Consider the following 13,236-nt stretch of genomic DNA (forward strand, 5'->3'; position numbering starts at 1 on the left):
CAAATGATATCAATCGAAAGAGCCTAGATAAATGGACAAGATAGAAACACATATGTCACACTGAAATTTAAACCACTGGAATGTTAACAATTACTATTACATCATTATCATTTATTTGTCATTTTAAAATAATAAAAAATTTACCAGTTTAATAATACTTCCCTATATTTGTCTTGGTGTGTAGCTTTGCTTTTGCACATGTTATGGATGTAGAAACTGCTAATGAAATATTGTGAATTATTTTAGTGCTTCTTCATTTGGTTATCAAATAATTCATCCCAGTTATAATTATGGACATATTTTGTGCTTCATGGAAAAATCTATGGCTCTCAGAGATTCAGGGCTTAGAAAAATGCTCCAGGGCTGAAGATATGGCTCAGCTTTTAAGGGCATTGGATCTTCCAGAGGACATGTGTTCAAGTCCCAGCACCTACACAGCACCTCACAAGTGTCTGTAACAAAAAAAAAATTACAGTTTTTTTCTGGGGGTTGGGTGTAGAACTGCTCACACAGATTTATTTTGCTTCTGATCTTTCTTTCATCTTCAGTGTTGATTATCTCTATGGCAATCACACATATACACTGGGGTGACATTTAAACATTGCCTCACTTCTTGGCTTACAACCTCGGGGTGGTTTGTTTCTTGAAAAGAACATGATCTTCAATGGTTGTCCAAGCCCAGTCTGCAGTCTATCCAGGATAATTCACTGCCTTGTTTACTTCTTTGTGTGAACTCTGATATGAACTAGGTAGCTTAATTTTTCTTCCAACACAATTAGACAGAATCTATTCCAGAATGCTTCCCTGCTTGGCTCACAGACAGGCCTACCATTAGTCCATTTAGCAAGTGTGGTGTTTCAGACCTACAACTGCTGTTCTTGTAAAATGGAAGGAGAAAGACCAGGAGTTCAAGGGTAATGTTTGTTATTTAGCAATCTTGAGGCCATCCTAGACTACATGAAATCTTGTCTCAAAAAAATACAAAAATAATAAAACATAATGCAATGAAAAAAATGACATACACAGAACAAAGAAAATTCCAAAAGTGAACAAAACAAACAAAAATAATAAGCCAATCCAAAGTTCAGTAAAAGAGAAAAAGTCCATTGAACATGACTATGTCTTTTTTCTCAAATAAAAGATATACCCTGTTGGCAGTGGCTTCAAAAGTTCTACTTCAATGCATTGTATCTAGATAACAATTTTCCTAAAACCAACATTGAACATTTTCAAACAGAGGAATAAGGAATAAGAGACTCAACATGATTATCAAGCCCCAGTAACACTCCAGTTCAGCTTCAGTTCACACAGTGCTCAACTGACATCAGGAATTTTAATTCTTATAATCACAAACATTTTGAGATTAACATAGTACCGCTTCCCATAACTCACTCAAATGCTGTTAGTAATATTTCATTACTAACTAATTAATACTTCATTGCTATTTCCTAGGATCATGCTACAGAGCCTGCTGGGACTACAGAAATAAATTAATAAAAGCAAAGTACCAATATTAATTTATAATTCTCATACTCAAAGTTAAAATAAATTAAAATAAGAGAAATTCTAAATTATTATTTTGCATGAACATTAGAAAATATTTATGTAGGTGCAATGTGAGCAAAAACTTAATATTTTTGAATTTATAAAATTTCCAAATAAAAATAATGTGTATAAATTGACAAGTAGATCACCATATTTACAAATGTTTAACCATAACAAAGTTACAGCTTCATACATTTATAAATAACCAGTAACAATAACCAGTAACTGTGTACATCCTGTATTTGTTTATGTTTATATTTACTTTGTGTTCTCAAGCCTGCACTTTTCAGTTCATATATAAGAATCTCATGGAATACTAATCAGCAATTAAAAACAAGGAAATCATGATGGATGGCAAATACATGGAACTCGAAAAGATCATCCTGAGTGAGGTACTCCAGAAGCAGAAAGATGCATGATATATACTCACATATAAATGGATATTGGCCATATAATATAAGATAAACATACTAAAATCTATAGTCCTAAAGAAGTTAAACAACAAGAAGGACCCTAGGAAAGAAGCTGAAACCTCACTCAGAAGGGCAAACAGGATAGACATTGGAAGTAGAAGACAGGGAGGAGGACAGAGCCTTCCACAGGGGACCTCTGAAAGTCCCTATCCATCAGGGTATTGAAGCAGATGCTGAGACTCATAGCCAAACTTTGAGCAGAGTGCAGGGAATCTTATGGTAGAAGGGGGAGATAGAAAGACCTGGAGGGTCTTTGTGGAGCCCCACAAAGATACCAACAAAGCCAAAAAAATTCTGGGCTCAGGGGGTCCTGCAAAGGCTGATAAATCAACCCAGGACCATGTGTAGAAAGGACCTAGACCTGCTCAGATGTAACCCATGAGAAGCTAAGTCTCCATGTGGTTCCCCAGTAAGGAGAGCAGGGCTTTCTCTGGCATGGACTCAGTGGTCAGTTCTTTGATCACTTCCCTCTGGCGAGGTGGCCTAACTAGGTCACAGAGAAAGAGGATCCAGACAGTCATGATGAAACCTGGGAGGGAACAGTCAGATAGTAGGGGAGGTATTCCTCCCCCAATAGTGAACTAGGAGAGGGACATGGGGAAGGAGAGGGGGAAGGTGGGACACGGAGAAAAGGAGGGAAGGGGCTACAGACTGGATACAAAGTGAATGAACTGTAATAAATAATAATAATAAAAAAAATAAGAAAGAAAGTTAAAAAAAGAATCTCATTGGGTTTCAAAAGAGCTGTAGAAAATTGGAGGGTTTCTAAAGCAACAATATTTTAAATGTACTCTTCTTACCCATTGTGCACTTTGTGTCCTTTTCATAAAGAATCTACTCTATCATAAAAGGTTAAACTGCACAGATTTTACAAACAGAACCATCAGAGAAGTACATTCTTTTTTTTTTTTTTTTTTCCCAATGAGTTGTATTTTGAGACAAGGCCTCCTTTTGCAGTGCAAGCTGTTCACGAACTCATGCGTCTCTTGCCTGTACCTCTGGTGTTCTGGGACTGTGGGCCTGTGCCACCCTGCCTGCTTTTCCTGTCTTAATGGCTGCATCTCCGTAGTTGTGTCTCCTGATGTCAGGTTGCCTCTGTGATTAAATGCCTCTGGGCTGAAGGTGGAGAACTCCTGATACATCAGAAGCTGAGGCACCAGGACACGTTCCTAAATGTGGAGAAGTGCATTCTTAAGAGTTGAACTTGGGACTTCTTGAGGTTAGGGAGCAAAAACAATAGCCTGAATTCCCACTGGTTTACATGACTCTCTCCCTTAAGCTGCATTAGTGATTTTGTGATTAATTTCTTCTACCCACTTTTGCCCTGAGCTTTCTGATATGACTTAATAAAAACTGTTAATAAGTAGATGTGCACCTTGAATATTTAAAGTAGAAATGGCTGATTGTTTTCTATACAAAAGTTTAGGTTTGTGATTCTTTTAAGATTTTTATAAGATTGCTGTTCAAAATAATTGATTCTTTCTTTGCAATTTCAAATTGCAGCCTGCTAGTAAAGAGAAACTAGCTGAAAAAAAAAAATTACCGTGCCTGCTTACACTTTTTAAATATGTAATAAGTTGCTTAGTTAAAAATGTATATGGGTTCTTGGGAATAATTTGGTTTTCACCCATAATACATAAAACATTTGATCATGTAGTGTAATTAATAAAAATAAAAATAAAATAAAAAATCAAGAGAAAAAATAAATAAATTGACTTTATCATAACAGAAATGGATGCTGAACATTTACATTATCTTTTTGAAAAAAATGATGTTTCAACAAATTGATTTTTCAAAATGAAATTGCTGCTGAAACTTTATGCTCCCTCCATAGAATCAGTGCAAATGAAGGCAATGGTGAACACAGCATGATACAAAGTTTTAGGGATTTATGTGTGTTACATATTGGGTATGTTACTTTCTGTTTATTCTTCCTGTTCTTTGCCTTGAGGAACTAATATATTCAGTAAGCCTTGATCTATAGTTTCCAATTGTGTTCATTCCAGGGAAGACACTGACAGATGATCAGAACATAAGAAGAAAGACATACAAATTGCATATTTCCATACAGTGTCTTCTTATCACTGTTTCAGTTCCTAGCCAGAATTGAAGGTGGGGGTCCCTTTGCTTCTTCTTTAGGCCCAAGGTCAGGTCATCTTTCCCCTGTTCCTAGGACCTTGGTGTTTAATCATCTTTGGTGATTACTCTGAGTATGTTTGTCTCTTTATACTTAGTTTTCACATTCTATTTAATTCAATTGTAACATTGATTTCCAATGGTAACTTGATTCCTTTTGTTTAATATATACATAGGTACATATATATATATATGTACCTATATGTAGGTACATATATATATGTATATATATTGTATATATATACAATATTATATTTATTATATATCTATATATAATAAATATACATATATAATATATATAATATATTATATATATATACAATTTGCCACTGGATTTCCTAATTAGTGTAAAGTTTGTGTAGTGTGGTAAAGTTGAGGAGAAAATATCACTGATGAGATCAATGACAAGAAGGTATCTTTGGAACAGTATCCTAGAATAAGTTGCTGTTTCTGCAAGAAAAATGAAAATTCTAGAAACTAAGTAAATGAAAGCAACAAAGGGAAGTCTTTTCCAAAACACCATATCATGCATAGTAAACATGGATGTCTGTCATCCTACTTAAGGTTACTATTCATAATCTTCAAATCTTGAAGGGTCTGTTTGTGTAAAACATGGAAGGTCTTCTGAACCTATGGTTAAAGATTCAGTATGAAAAGGTAAAGGTTTTGTAGGCTATCTAGCAGTTAAATAAAATAACTTATAAATATAAGACAACAATGTTAATTTTACATTTCTCTGAATAAAGAGGATGCATGGGCATTTTGGAAGAAAGCAAAAGAAATTTTAACATCGTCTACCTTTATACATGTTTTGTTCTGTTCATCTTTAATATTTTAAATCTTGTCAAAGTGATTGATACCAGGTACACAGATAGACACTGTGAAGTGTCATTGATTGGTATAGAGCCATTTAAAATTCATCTCATTTTTCTTCTCTTTTTTATCAGTCTTGTTTTAGGAAGCCACATCCATGTTCATTCTTTTCCATTATTCTCAATATTAATGTAAACTTATCAGTAGAATAAGTAGTTAACTAACACTAGTGACATGGGGCTTTGTTTGGGGGAGTTATTTGCTTTCACTCCTTTAGGAAACTTGTGAAAGTACTGGGCAATATTTTTGCATGTATTATGGATAGAATGTGCATGGCTCTATGCATGTATGTACGTAAAGAACACTTCTCTGTGTATGAGTGTGAAGAAGTTGTTTTGGGTGTCTTCCGACATTACAGAGTCTCTTGCTAAGCCCTGAGACTGCTGATTTGATGACTTTGTCCATGGATCCCCTGTATCTGCCCCCCAAATAATGGAATTTTAGGAAGCCTCCACACATACCTGGCATTTTGCAAGAGTACTGGAGTTCTAGACTCCAGTGTTTAGGCTCACAGGGCAAGCAAAGCCATTCCCTCATCCAAAATCTGATAAAGTAACATACACAGAGCAACACATTTTACATTTTTACATGACGTGAAGTCTGAGCACATAGAGATGCAGCTGCTGGATGCGCACACTGTGCTCATGGAGATGCTCGCTGAAGTATTGGTCAATAAGGGAGCACTGAAGTGTTCTTTTCTGAGAATTAAGGGATCGGTTCTTGCTACTTCAATTGTTTTATCCTCTATCTGCACAGGAAAAGAAACTATGATCTAATTGATTTTTTTTTATCTCTATTGTCAAATACCACACAGCATTCCTGTGGAGTTATAATGACCTCTGCTACCTGTTTTCTCTGTCTTCACATACCCACACAGTTCCACCTGCTTACCAGCCATTTAGAACAGTGGGGATGATGAGGCTTGTGGAAATCGAAGGAAGAGGATTCTAACAAGTAAATGCTCCCTGAGCAACATGAGCCAAGCTTTCTCTAAACCTCATGGACAACTCATTGACTCATCTTGATTTTCTTTTATAATTAGTCTTTTTTAAAATTAAGTATTAAACAAAATGACTTCCCCATAAGCCAATTCAAACGTTAATGACTTCTTGTCTTCAGGTATGCACGAAACAGGTAGGAATCTATTAAAAATGCTGCTCCAATCGAACCACCAGACCAGCTGATTTGGGGATGTGTCAATAATCATCTTTTATTAGTGGAATCAATTTTAGTATCAAAAGTCATATCTGACCCAGTGCCTATTACTTCAACAACAAATTTTCATTTGTTTAATATTTGATGCCTGTTTGGTGATATCCATGTGATTCTTGCTTACCAGCTTTATATTCATCAAGGTTTCTATGCAGGTGAAAAACAATTCTACATCCAGAACCATGTTTCCAAAGAGTAACTGTCAGCTGGGCAGCACTTGGTGTGTAGTATGTGTGCTTAAGCAGTAGAATTCTAAGTGTCCATTTATTTTAAAAGTGTGCAAGAGCAGATAAGTGCATGTGGGTACTGAATTGCTCAGACCAGGCACATGGCATTTCCCTTACCATGTAAGTTTTCTCTATAAATCACTGGCAATGTGTCCCTTTGTCTTACTCTATGTGTATTTTCAACATTGTGAAAGGAAGATCTGCTCTTTAAGAAAGAAGTAGGTGACAAAAAAAAAAAAATCAATGACAGAATGTGGGATATGATGTTATCTACTTGTAATCGCAGACTTGAAAGGTCGAAACAGGAGGACCAGGAGTTCAAGGCCATCCTCATCCCCACTGGGAATTTCAGATCAGCCCAGGATATAGGTTTCAGACAATCAAACAAAAACAGCTAAGGGTACAGGTGCTGGAGGTTTTTGTTTGTTTTCTTTATGTTTTTGTTTTGCTTTGTTTTCTTCACTAGGTGGATATCCTAGTTATAACCAAGGCAAAATGTCAGGTTTAAAATCCCTTGACTGCTCTCCTTTGCTGTGGGTTTGAAAACAACATTCTTTAGATTTTTAATATCTTTTTCTATTAATAACTGTTAATAACTGTTACTTTAACAATTACAAGTTACCTATTACAACAAACATGCCAAAATTTAGATGAGATCATAGTTTTCATTTAACTTTGATAAGAAATGATGCTAGGTAAGTCTTATGTTAATGCCCTAAATTGCCAGTTGTGCCTCCATAGCTATGTTGTTGGCTTCTCACGCTTGACAGATACTCTCTTCAGAGAATTTCTAGCTTGATTCTCTTTCAGCTGATCATCACCTGCCCAATATCAGCCATGCTCTGTTGTAGCTTTTAACTCTAAGGAAGCAAGTTTTCTCTAATTCTAAAAGAAAAATTGGGCTCCCTTACTGAGCTGTTCATTCATCACATCTGGGGACACTTAAAGATTTACTTTTCCAAGTAGCCTTCATTGTCAAATTCTTATACTTGAGGGTCATTACTGCTAGATAGTCATTCAGTTCAGATATAATAAGAACTGAGTAACTGACAGGTGAGGGGATAACCACATTTGACTAGTATTCATAGAGGTGTTTCTCTGCGAACTTTTTTCTACTATAGTATTGCAGTTGGTAACTTAATTGATAGAGTAGCCAGAAACCTACAATCAGGGAGGTATATTATGGGGAGGGGGAATTAGTGGGCTGAGTTTTGCAATGTAACTGTAAGCTCTCATTTGACAAAGGAACAGTGAAGCCAGTGTATACTTCAAGAATTAATATGATTACATGCATTAGGTTTTTATGAAAGTGCAAAGACACAAGAGCATACAGGCAGATATTGTAAATGTAGTTTGAGTTTTCCTCATTGCATAATTATCCTTCAGAATAAAAGTTGCCTACTTGCAACTCTTGGCAGATATTATATTACAAGTTGCTCTATTTACGACAGGAAAAATGCATTAGCTTGAAATACTCAGAATCAATTCCAGTCTTAGATGCTCTGTAAAGGATAACTTATAGAACCACAGAAAGGGAGGCAAGGGCAGTTAATATAGATTTTATCTTCATGCCTGAGGATGTGACCTCTCAATTGTAGATGTCAACTATAAGCATACTCTTCTTCTTCCTGAGAAAGTACAGGATCCATTAAAGTGGAGCTTGTTACCACACAACAGAGTGATTAATAAGCAACAACAATGGAGTGGATTAATGTTATATTATTGGTGGTTGGCAACCGTGACAAATTTCTCGTTTGTAGTATTTTATATATTAAAAAAAAAATACTCTCTGTGGCTAACTTGATAAAGTGGTTGCTTCCCTTGCCATCAAGATTGTCTGTGTTTTATCACTAGAAAGAATCTTAAAAACCTGATGTGAAGGTGCTCTTCCTGTAACCCCTAAGCTGGAGAGACAGACAGAAGTATAAGCCACTGGTTCACTAGCAAGCCAGCCTAATCTACTTTGTGTGCTCTAGGCCACTGAAAGACCATGTCTCAAAATAAGATGAGAGGGACACTCCCTTGAAGCTGTTGTGTGGACCTCAAACATGTACACATACACACATACACAGAGGCAAGTGTAAACAGGCACTTTGGGATATACATATACAAATGTACTACCAGGCAATATTTGATTTGGTGCAGTGATAGAAGAAAAGGAAATATTGCTAAATTAATATACTTTACCTTTGTTTGTACACAAAAATGAAATGTAAAGTATGATTATATAACAAAATATACTGCATAAAGGCATACACAAATAAGAGTTCCTATAATCCTAATCTCGGGAAGCAAAACTGTGATTGACAAGGGAGTGGCGAATGTCGCATTAATCAGTAGTCACAGTAGTCCCATGCATTGATTGTACTGTCATACATGTCTCACGGGAAAGAGGAAGTTATTGTTCCCAAATATCTGGTGAAAATTTGTAAAGCCATTGCTTAAAAGACAGTATTGCACTCTTTAGACTTTTCATTAAAGTACAATATTGTTGTGAGTGGGTTTCATTCAATCTGTTGAAGACCTTGAGAGAAATCATGATGACCCTGTTTTAGGCACATACTATGAGGGGACAATTCCTCGTATCTTTAGCTCCATAGCCTTCTGTAAATATTTTAAGCCCATCTATTTCCATAACCATATGAGCTAGTGCCTCAAGACAAAAGTCAAACTATCTATTCTTCTATCCTATTATGTCTCATCCTCTGGGGATTCTCAGATTGGGCTCTTTGAAAGAACAGTGAGCACTTTTGTCACTGAGCCACATTTCCAGCCATTTTAAACATTTGTCCTTTACCTTCTAACATGTTTTGTTCTTTTGTTTATTTGTCATCCACACTACTGACTATGTATGAAGGCAGAGACTCTTCTTTGTTCTTTTCCACTGGTAGTACAAAGAGACCTTCAATATATTTGAACTTATTCAATTACATATTTAACCAGTGTTTCATGATATATTAAAAAAAGTTATCCAGTATCCAAGTGGGTTTCCTACTAAGGGGAACAGGGAATGTCCCTGACATGAACTCAGTGGCTGGCTCTTTGACCCCCACCTCCCACCCCGCTGAGGGAGTAGCAGCCTTACCATGCTACAGAGGAGGACAATGCAGCCAGTCCTGAAGATACCTGATAAACTAGGGTCAGATGGAAGGGGAGGAGGACCTATATACCAGTGGATTTAGAGAGAGCCAGGGAGGATATGAGGGAGGGAGGGTGGGATTGGGAGGAGGTACAGCAGGGATACAAAGTGAATAAAATGTAATTAATGTAAAAAATTAATTTAAAAAGTTGAAAACCTGAAAAATAATTTTCAGTTGTTAACATTAATGGAAAAATTTTTACTAGTATATATGTAATATGCATCTTTATTACAGTTTGCTTGGTCAAACTTTTGATAGCTAAGAATTAAGCATATTTTAGGTTGTCTTATTATTATCTAGAACATTCCTTGTGAATAGCAAATGTAAACATTTTGAACATATAATATGTGAATCATATTTTCTATTTTGTATAATAAAAAATTACTTATAAATATTTCCACATTTTATTACATTTCCTGAACTCACAATTCCATCTACTGTTATAATAATAGATGGAAAATTAACAACTTGACATATAATTATTAGATGTTTGCTTAAGTTGTAGAGTATGGATTTCTGCACTACTAAAACACTTAAATCACAACTTGTGTTTTATCTAATTAGAAGCCTTAATTAATCAAGACCAAATCTACCTCCTATCTAGGCACACATTAATACAGTTTCAAAGTTAATTTCAGGGTTTTTAATATGTTTATGAACAGATAAATAAATTCTATAGTTTTTTCTTGCTGATCCAATTGATGAGGATATATCTATAAAATAAAACTTTTCTATTGAAAGCATCTTTTAAATAGGTAAAATCGGAATTATAAAATAATAGTACATTACCTGATATGAGAAAAAAATTTACTGTACAAACAAGAAAGCCCTAAAAATGAAAGGATGCAGCATAAAGATGGGTGTGAGAAATAGGCAGGAAAAGCATTTTCAAACAGAACTGAGGCTGTTTATTTTATTAGAAAGTTGACACAGGTTATCCTTGGTGTTTATGACTTGCAAACTAAAGTATTTAATATTTATCATGTTTAAATACAAGCAGCAGCAGTTTAGTAATCAAAAGGAATAATTTGAATCATCTTATGAAAATAAATTCATTATAATTAGGATATTTCAGAACATGTTTAAAACATTTCTGAGAAAATGTATTCACCTTTCTTGTCATCGAAGTACAGAGTCTGTTGAGCTGGATTTGACCACTGGAGGGAGGTGTTATCATTTTGATCAACTCTGCAGGTCAAAATTGCAGTTCCGCCTTCAACAACCGTTACATTTTGAGTTAGTGGAAACTGCCCTTGGCTGCCTAAAAGGAGATTAAAGAAAATGTCGATTAAATGAAAGTTATAAAATAATTAACTCCCCCAAAAACAACATTGCACATCGGGATTTACACAAAATAAAATTTAGAACAACAAAATTATACATTACAAAATATAGAAAAGCAATTTAGATCCATTAAGTCAACCCTTCTGTGCACCATTAGGGCTCCTGTATAGTTCCTTCTATTTCTCAGAAAAAGTACCTCCTCAAGGTACACATGAAGATATATTCCAATAGTAATACAATAATCTTTAATTTTCCTTGGACTAGTATTGGTTATGTGGTGTTAGATGAAGTCACTGCTGAAGATAAGGCAGGGAGTGATGTTGCATGAATTAAGCTCTCTGCAGGAACATAGAAAACTCGTAAAACACTTCCAGGTAGCTTTTTATAATGTAGAACAAAGCTCATAATATATAAAAACTATACGTTTAGAGTTAATTTATGATAAAAGAAATGATAATTGAACCCCACCTTATTGAGAAACTTTATAGAGCCTCTTCTGATAAACAAAATGTCAGCAAACAATATGTCTACTCTATAAAGAGTATTCATGCTTTAGAATATTTCTTGAAAATTTTCAAGAGTGACATACACCTATAGTCTTAGCCACTCAGGAAGCTGAACAAGGAGCCCCTGCATTCCAGGAATTTGGGGCCAGCCTTATTACCAATAGCAACATATTTTCTACAGAACAACAGCAACAACTTTACCCCCCTCACATGTGTGCCCATACAATTTTCATCCAAGAAGATATTTATAACTGCCTTGCCTGCATTTCTGTAATAATTATCGTTCTCTGTATTCAAGATAATACATCTTTTTAAGTTCTTAAATGAATCATCAATTTAGGTAACGCCAGCATATAAGCTATTTTTTTCTATTTTCACTTGTATTATATTAATGATTAATGCAATCTATGTAATAAATCTACTTAGCAATCACACCCGAAATAATTTAAACAAGGTTACTGCGTATAGGAATGTAACATATACTTTTCATTTCTGGAATGATCTGGAGATCAAGTCTGCCCAATCTGATAACAAAGATCCACAGTGATAAAAATGATATACCAGAACCAGGTGAAACTACTATTACGTGAGCATGGTAGATCATTAAGTCAAAAACAATTTACATAGTCAAGGACAGTAGGGTGCCTTAATCACACCCATGAAATATATTTCTCTTTTCTTCTTTAGTTTGTAATGATTCTCTCATTACTCCAAGAACCACTTGAGCTGTTGGCATAAAGAAGTTTATTACCAGGAAGCTTGTTGATTGGCACCAGAAGAGACAAAAGGGCCTGAAGGGAAACATTTCTTTCAAGGCTTAAATGACCCAAGCACAGAGGTTCATGACCACCTTATATAATTAAGACTTTCAGGACCTTTTACCTTTTCAATGCCAGCTCCTTCAAGTCACCATGACAACTCCCCAGGATACCTCCTTTTAATCTAATATGAATTTTAAAATTAAGATTGGAGTTTTTAGTAACATATCCTTTGATAGTTGACTTGAAATTCAACAGGACCATATTGGGGTGTGTCTTGCCTTCAGCTCATAGATGACCTCTAGTGGGGAGCTCAGAGGACTATGGGTCTTGTCAAGTGATGTGAAGCAAAAACCAAAACACACCCAGCAAACGTCAGCTCAGACACAAAGGGAATACTTGCCTAGGATTATCAGCTCATAAAACAGAGCTCAGTATGATTCTAAGGTGCATTTCTTGGACTCCTTGTTGTTAATATCATGTATAAATTGAGCAGTCCAGAGGTGATTCTCCAAATCTCATAAAGCTCACAACTGCTAATAAATAAACACGGTTCAATCTAAACAATGTTTTAACCATCAAGTGCATTGATGACACGGTCTGTCTCTTTAAAGAATTCAGGGGGGAAAGGCAGTGATGCCTGCAACAATTTTATCTACTACATTTGCAAAATAATTTTCAAAACATCCCCATAAGAAAATATTATCCTTCTCATTTCACAGATGGGTAAACTGACACTGGGAGGTTAAGTGATTTTTTTTCCTTTCCCTTGGTGAAACAAAGTCAATGAACCATTTGAAGTTTATTCTGAAAGTTCCACATTTTTTTTCCACAGGGGCTGCTGGGTCATAATAGTTGTGTTACCATTTGATGAAATGTGAATTCAACAACAAAAGGGGGAAAAAAATCAGTAATCATTTTTTTACAATGAAATTGAAATTGTAAAATCGGATAAATGTCAGTATTTGTTGTACTTAAGTCTTCTGTGGTAATACAAGAAACTAATTCACTATTTCAGTACTTAATTTCTGTTCCAAGAAAGAAAGAAAGAAAGAAAGAAAGAAAGAAAGAAAGAAAGAAAG

At 35.2% G+C, this 13,236-nt stretch overlaps 1 protein-coding gene across 1 annotated transcript in view; it reads right to left on the minus strand.

The window, feature by feature from the left end:
• Nucleotides 1-13,236, minus strand: part of Cadm2 (cell adhesion molecule 2) — a 249,178-nt gene that overhangs the window by 161,821 nt on the left and 74,121 nt on the right. The window contains exon 3 of the mRNA XM_055593354.1: nt 10,718-10,867. Within this exon, the coding sequence (XP_055449329.1) occupies nt 10,718-10,867 (150 nt within the window). The remainder of the gene's footprint in view (nt 1-10,717; nt 10,868-13,236) is intronic.

This window comes from Psammomys obesus, unplaced genomic scaffold, assembly GCF_907164565.1.
Source record: "Psammomys obesus unplaced genomic scaffold, mPsaObe1.curated_primary_1811, whole genome shotgun sequence".
NCBI classification, from domain to species: domain Eukaryota; kingdom Metazoa; phylum Chordata; class Mammalia; order Rodentia; family Muridae; genus Psammomys; species Psammomys obesus.